Genomic DNA, 7,979 nt, shown 5'->3' with positions numbered 1-7,979 from the left:
CAGCGCCAGGGAGGACACAGCAACAGGGGCCACAGAGCCCAGGTCCAGAGGGGCACAGCAACAGGAGTCGCAGAGCCAAGTGACCACAGGAGGCTGAGTTAGGCCAAGACCTTATTAGGGAGATAATATTTATATACCATCTGCGAGGCATGAGGCATGGTAAAGGGAAAGTTTTGGAGACATGCATCTACCCCATAAGGCTTGGGGTGTCTTGTGAGGCATCAACTTAAAGTGGGGCCCAGCAAGGGGTCCAAGAATCTGTAGGGTTTAGTGGGGTCCAACAGGACCATGGCCATGCAGAAACCTGTGGCAAGCCTCACTATTTATTATTTATACCAACAAGACATGGCAGGAGAGAAAAGGAAGCACCTGCAGGACAGAATTGACACGGTCACGGAGCCCTAGGGGCATCATGGCCACCCCTAGGTACCCCACACTATGACAGACGGTCCACTGCCATCTCTTCATGCTAACTCTCAGATGGACAGGGGCCTCAAAGCTGCCATATGCACTTTCTCCTCAACCACATCGACAACTGGCTTCCTTGACAGGCTGCAGGAGCTGAGTGGCCCAAAAAGTCAGCTGGCCTAGATGACTGGAACCCATACTTTCCCTGGCCCCAGGGTCATAGTCTGTGTGGCTGACCCAGAGCCACAGATCCTGGGTTCCCTGACTTTAGGGCAGCCCATATAATGGGGTTGCCTACAAACCATGGTAATTGAAAGCCCTGGATTCTAACCCACAAAAAGTCTTCCAGGTGAGCTAACCTGTTACTGCGGAGTGTACAGAAAACAGACAGGTTTCCAACTAAGACCTGCCTAGGTGGAAAGTTTCAGTTGAAAACTATGATCTGTCATATGATTTGCCAAAATCATCCCATTTCTATTAAGCATATTGTTCTCAACTAATTGATATTTTCCATTTGAAAAATATTGCATCAGAAGATTGCTAACCAGCCTTACCTGGCAAGGGCTTCTACTTGCCTTTATCTCCCTCCTTAAACTAGCCCTTGTTTTGGCCAGGGAAATTTTGTGAAAAATTTTCTCTCTCTCATATTTTCAAAGCACTGCCAACTCTAAGATGTAATAGCATGGAGTTGGGGAAATATCAGTATGGCTCTATCACTGTCAGGAATTTCTACTGCAGCCATTTCTGCCTGCATGCTGTGTCATGTTCCAGCGTGGTGAGGGCAAAACAAAAAGAGTATGATCGTATGATCTTTTTAATCAAACATGTTTGCCTGATGTGTAACATGGCCACACACTTAGGGCATTGTGTAACTTTAAAAACTGTTTTTATTTTTGGACAGTTTAGCTTATTTATGGTCCATCTGTAAAGGAATATGGCACAAACTGACTGTATGGCACAGTCCACCAGCACATCAAAAAGAGAGTAAATGGAATCAGATTCGGGGGACATGCATCCTCATAGTGATACCTTGGTATGCCTACACAACAATTAGGGGTGTGATTCCAGCACAGCTAGGCATACCCCTGCTAACTCCATAGCAGTGAAGATGTGATGGCACCAGTTTCAATGTAAACTGTATATGCTGAGTACATCCCAGGGACCCAGGGATGTACAAGTAGCCCTACCCTTGCTGTGATCAGACCTTCAGCTGCAATCTAGATATCTTTTGACTCCTTGAAGGAAAGAACCCACAAATTCTGCACACCAGAGTGCATAAAAGTACAGTACAATAAACAAAAATCACACCCTGCCCTCCAGGCATGCAGAGGTAGAGGCAGACTTTGGTCCTAGAAAGAGAAGTGTGTTTTTAGTAATAAATCCTACTGCTTAGAATTCCCAGTGGCTGCATCTCCCCATGCTTGAAAGAGTTAAACACTAGGTCTGTTGATATTTCAGAACTGCTCTGAAACCAGCTGTCTGAGACAGGGAGCCTCCTGATTGGCTGAGTTCCTGTTGGTAGTAATAAGGATCAGATATCAAACTTCTGACTTTCCTAAGACCCTGTTACTGATAGTCGCTTCTCCCTGCTAGACCATGACATCAGCCAGGACACCCAGTGATGCTGCTGATAGTAAACTCAGAGCAGGAGGAGGGTCCTGCTAGCTAAAAGTTAATTAGTTCAACACAGAACTTGGGGGGAGCAGTTGGTTTCTGTGGAGGGTCAGTGCTGGATGGGACCAAAACTTTTAAAGTCACTTGCTGCTTTCTGCAAACCCAGCTATAAAAAGCACCCAGAGACTCCAGGAGGGTCGGATGAATTCTGGTTCACTAACTGTGGTCAGCTTGTCTCCTTGGAGCAAGTTAATGGTTTAAGTGAGGGGGCTTCTGGAACGGTTCACAGAGAATCACCATGACACTTCTTGGTACTGAGCATTCTTTGCTGATTCGGAGCAAGTTCAGATCAGGTAGGGCTGAGCATCAAGAATTTCTCCTAAAACTTTCCTCTCCTGCAAGTCTTAGCCATAGGCTGTTTTTCATTAAATGTTTGGAAGCAGCATGCAAGTAAGATAATAAGGGAGTCATAAAGCTGTCATGGCTTTGCTCTCACAGAGGCTATTCTGTAAATGAAAAAATGCATTTTCCTTCCTTTCTATAATTTATTTTACTGCTTTTTCATTGCTTTTCAGTTTATGTCTGTGGTTTATGATAGTGAAACTATGATTCCCTGCTCCTTTACCCTATTCTTTCTTGTAAAGGCTTGGGGCAAAAATCCAAAAGGACAGTGGTGAAAATCAACATACCTAATCCCATCCCTATATCCAGGTGTAATACAGTATGTATATCTGGGGGTAGCAGAGAAGACGGCCCTGACATTTACTCTGACATCCAGGCTGCTGACTTTGTTCCATTAAGTTGTGACTAACTGGAAAAAAATGAATTTTCAGAAATGCGTCATTTTTAGAAGCAAAAATAACAAATGGAACATGAAAAATATTTAAAGTGACATCATCAGAGAAATAAAACCAGAGCCACAGAACCAATTGCCGCTTTCAGAGGGTTTGCAAGTAAAAACATGTTCCATTCTTGTGAATTAGTAGAAGTCCTAATAAAGGGCTTCTCAGAGGATATTCAGCGTGAGTGAAGGTGAGTGAAGGTGAATTGTGGGATGGTCACTTCTAAAACAGCCCCTCTGTTGGATATTAGTACCTTGAGTCACATTTTTATGTTTATTGTAAGTAGGATACATGTGTGCATGTAGAGGGGGTTTTTTTTGGGGGGGGGTGTCTTACTCTTATTTGTTTAATTGACTTTAGATAATGTAATATTAACAATAATGATAGAAGTATATTTGAGCATTTACTTTTGCTGTCAGAGGTGAAGTTCTCTATCTTTTATGAATGCCTAGACAAACTCTGACTGCATGTATCATATATGTGTTGTAAAGCTTTATGGTATGGTCACACAAGAACATGATTTCAGAAAGACACCCACTCCATGTGTGTTTTGTCTCTGCACAATGCAGATAATAAGATCAGAGGTTTATGAAACTGATGCTAGACATAAGTAGTATTATCAGGATCTCTTAGATAGCTGGGTGGTCAATTTAAACTTTGTTTTCTAAGCAAATACAAAATTGGCAGTTTGTTGAAAACCCAAGTGTGTGTGTGCGCAAACACAAGGGTCCCAGTCTGCCTGAGTTATACAATACTTGGGTCCAGGGCTTTGGTGTGGTTTCCATATCACTGTGATCTTACATTTCATTAGATTAAGTCATTCCTTAGTTTTTGTTGGTATATTATGGTACATTGCAGCTCATTTGAAATAATTCTTAGTCCCTAACTATTCATTCAGTAACTAAAAAGCAACACTGCCACCTTTCTGAAGAGAGAGGGATGTGGATGTGGATGTGTCACCACATTCTTTTCAAATGAACCGTTATTTTTTATATTAATTTTGGGGGTATTTGTTAGTGGATTTTATAACAGAACTGACAGTGAGATTTCAAAACACATTTGTCAAATGATTATTCACTAAAAATAAATTTTGAGGGTCTTCCCAGCCATAAATTCTTGTGCCTTTCAGTATTATCAAATCACTCAATTTATGGGGCAATCTCTAATTTATAGCTCTTGTTCCTAAGTCTACTGCCATTTCTTGTGCCTTGGCTGTTGAAAAATATGATGCTGATTTTACAATATTTTGCCTGTTTTACTGCAATCTTTCCAAACTCCCACTTGTGTGGGTGTGTATTTCTAGGGATCATTCATCCCAATCCCAATTCTTGACACATCTGTGTGGGGAAAGGAGAGGCAGGACATCAGCAGAAGTGGAGGAAAGCCTACAGACAGGGAATCTGTCTTGAGTTTGTGGCAAATTGTTACACAATGTGGAATAAAGAAGATGAGCCTAAGTAAATATGGCTGAAAAGACCTAACTCCCCATGCTATGTAAAACAGCATATAGGCCTGACTCTTCTTTCTGTCATCATGTATATGTGTACAAGATCAGTATAAATGGGTATAAAATTGCTTGTACTGATGTCAAGAAATGCAATATTCTGATCTGCTTTACTATTCCATTCACTTTGTATAGGTCTAACTGGCACAGAGAGCCTGGTTTGCACCCATATAAATGACATGCCAGGGATAGGCCAATGGGAATCAGGCCCACAGGGTACAAGGCCAAAGAGAATCAGGTACTGAAGCTTAAGTTTCAGGGCACTCTGTTACTTTGGCAATGGTTCATTCCAATGAGACACATGTCAGGTGTTACGCTCTGATCACTCTCTCAGTTTTGGAGGGACTAGGTGTTTTCAGTGACTCACAAATAGTACATATTCCTTTTGTTTGATTTTGTGTTGATATTCCCAAGGGATGAGGCAGGATATAAGTGAATACTTGCTGCCTGTGTAGTCTGAGTTTCTTGAACTGAAGAGTGGGCAGTGGAGTATAAATCAATGACAGAAACATGTTACTTTGACTTGATTCTTCCTACTAGAAACCTTTTAATCACTATATCCCATAGCAATTCAAAATGGTGAAAAGAGGTGGCAAGAAGATGGTGCAGACATATAAATCCTTACTTCTAGAGAGATTTGAACCATTCTGATCTAGTGATGATCCATCTCACCTAGTCAGTATTTTCCATTGTGTTCTCTTTAGTGGGAATGAAAAAGAAAATGAGTTTCTGCAGGCAGTTCTTAACTGTTAGAAACCACACTAATCAGTGGTTTCTCAGGTCAGTCCCTGGTAATCTTTCCCGGAGTCCTTCACCCAAAGTATGCATGGCAACTTTCTGTCTTGTCCTCTTCCCAGCTACTGGCAGGGGAGAGCTCAGCACAAGTGTAGAGGAACAATCATGGTGTAGTACAACGAACAGTAGAATTTGAGTAAACTGAATCAGGGTCTGACATTTTATTTATTTAATTTATTTCTGTGATGTATATGCCATCCTTCCCAAAATGGTTCAGGGCAATTTACAGTAATAGATTTAAACAAAGACCCATCAGCGATATATCAGTCTATTCTCAACATGGAGAATAGTCAGTGTGTCAGCAATCCCAACATCTTGCAGGCACTGAAATGTTCTCCTTCCATTTCCTAGGAGTAAGAGATGCATATTTGTGTGTGTGTTTATTTTGTCTACTTTGCCAAATCTAAATACACAAACCTGAGGTCATCCTGACAAATTTTGCAGGAACAATGATTCTTCTTGCCTGCCTAGCTGCCATGCTGTCCTGCAGGCTCCAAGCATCAATGAGATTGCACTAAATCAGCTGGGATACACAAACAGCTGTTCCAGGAACTTTCTCCTTGAATGATTTTAACTATTCCTGGAGAAAACCATTCATATAAAGAGTCTGCTCTAGATATTAAATGGCTGCTCTCAAACTTTAATGGAATCCCTTCATCAGGCAATGTGAGCAAACAGACGAAAGCAAGAAAGTTCAGAGTTAAACAGCTTTCATGCTGACCTTGTCTCTGCCTCCCCTGTCCAAGCAATAAGGAGAAAGGTTATAAGAGGCCTAGATTAATATTCTATCAGTGGTAGCCAATTGGCTAGAAATTAAAGCATAAAAATAAAAATATAACCTTGCAGGCACATATCTAGCTATACATTGGCAGTGGCATTCCTTGGGTTAAGAATGGACAGCCTTTGTAGTGTGGACAAGCTAAAGTGCTAGTGAGGCTTCTTTGGTGGGATGAAACAGACCCAACAGTAGTCCTTGTCTTGCAGAGAGAGTAAAAGAAACAGGCTGAACCTTCTGACTTGTAATGTAATAGCAGAGGGGTAAGGTGAGTGATGATATGCTTCTGACAAATCTGTGAGTGAACTGGACAAAGGGCAATGGCAGATATTAGGTGAGAGAAGTAATAGATGAAGTATGGTAACTCTGACTACAAGGTTTTCTTGTCCATAGTTTATGGATGGACGAAGATATTAGGGAAGAGTTAAGTTTTTAGTGAAATCTTAGCTCTTAATTTCCAGGTATTCAACCAATGTATATTCTTTTAACATTATTAATATGGTTTTACATTAGTGTGTGTATTTGCAGATACTGTCCTACCTGTATTCACTATATTTTTCTCTGGGAGTTTCCTCTGTTTTTTCACTGTTCTGTGGAAATGTAATGGAGGTTGGTTTATATCTCACTTTACCTTCACAAGCATGTTGAACCTGGGTGTTTTAGCCAATGAAGAAATGAACACCTCCAGCAGCAAGAGGGTCATGCAGTATGGCAGATATGGTTAAATGTGAAGGAAGAGGAAGAGGTTTATGAATTCTAGGAGGAGGCAGATGTACTGCCTCCTGAAGGAGTTACCCATTGGGTAACTGAACAGAGGTTAGTGTTCACATGTTCTTAGGAAACAGAGGGTTAAGCATTGCAGGGTTTATCATTAACCCTTATTAGCTCTTTGGGGCCTTAAGAGATTCCACAAGCTGGAAATTCAAGAGAAAATACTCCAGTTGCCTTCAGACCCAGCCTGAGAAGTCATCAGTGAGCCGAGTTTGCTCCTTCCAGACAAAGCATGCCCAAGTTACAGCATAGTTTTTAAACAAAATGTTTTCCTGCATTCAGGCAAATTTTTTAGCAATCTTCTCAGATCTGCTTCGGGCTTGAGCCCACAATTCCAGAGACTGACATTGTGATTTTACTTGTGAAGCCTCACTTGCGGGGAGCAGGTAGCCAAAGGGAAAGGTTGTCTGGTATTAGTATATTAGTCTTGAGGAGTTTAGAAATGATGATTAGAAAGTAAACCCAAGCAAGAAGAGTTAAAAATATGTGGAGAGCCCAGGCATACTGTCCCTGGCTAGGGACAGAAATTACACATAACTGGTTTAAGTGATCAGAAACTGGTTTAAACCTGTAACAGAACATACATTCAGTGCCCATAAACCAGTTTCAAAATGGCTGAAACTGGTTTCAGATAAACTTGGTTGAATGTAGTATCAGACTTAACTGATTTGGGTCAACCAGTTTTGCAACTTCTGTCCCAGACCCCTGTCAGGCATTTTCTCCTCTGGCTGCTCCAGCAGCGGGGCCATAGCCAGCCCCAGCAGTAGCCTGGAATGAACTGGCTAGGGAGGGGGTTTAATTCCCCCCTCCCTGTCCTACCACCATGGACCCGAGCCAGGATCTGCACTGCGCTCCCCTTGCTGCTGCAGCGGCAGCAGTAGGGATGGAGCCAGATGCTGGCTGTCTTGGCACCTGAGGCAGAGGGAGCAGGGAGGAAGTTTATTCCCCTCTCTGCCCCCTCTGCCCCTGGGCGACTGCAGCTGGGGTCTGCCACCTATCTGTGCCATGGCACCCTGGTTTAGAACCACTGATTTAAATGCTTCCTTAAAGGCTTTATTCAGCTTGACTAGACCTGATCTAATGGCTGAAAAATAGTCTCCTCACCCTACAGAGCCTTTGTTCTTAGAGCATGCGCTCTAAGAACAAAGTGCAGGGTGACATTAGGCTGTTCTTCTTGCTCTGGAACCTGCTGGCATTAGGATATATGCTCTTCCTTCTCCATATGTAATCCTTTTCCATAATCTCCCTATCTCTGAACTGCAACATCAGC

At 42.2% G+C, this 7,979-nt stretch overlaps 1 protein-coding gene across 24 annotated transcripts in view; it reads left to right on the top strand.

Annotated features, from left to right (window-relative positions):
- Nucleotides 1-1,970: 1,970 nt before the first annotated feature.
- The window catches only part of MYOCD (myocardin), a 94,176-nt gene continuing 88,167 nt past the window's right edge, over nt 1,971-7,979 (top strand). For 17 of the 24 annotated variants that reach the window (XM_025202154.1, XM_025202158.1, XM_025202152.1 and 14 more), the window contains exon 1: nt 1,971-2,375. In XM_025202154.1, coding sequence (XP_025057939.1) covers nt 2,321-2,375 — 55 coding nt within the window. In that variant the 5' untranslated portion in view covers nt 1,971-2,320. Of the gene's footprint in view, nt 2,376-4,503; nt 4,607-7,979 lie in introns of all 24 variants that reach the window. The other 7 variants (XM_025202157.1, XM_025202167.1, XM_025202165.1 and 4 more) reach the window with 1 other exon arrangement.

Source organism: Alligator sinensis, unplaced genomic scaffold (assembly GCF_000455745.1).
Source record: "Alligator sinensis unplaced genomic scaffold, ASM45574v1 scaffold77_2, whole genome shotgun sequence".
In the NCBI taxonomy this organism is placed as follows: Eukaryota; Metazoa; Chordata; order Crocodylia; family Alligatoridae; genus Alligator; species Alligator sinensis.
Note: the sequence above shows the minus strand (reverse complement) of the source record. Positions and strands in the feature narration are given on the sequence as shown.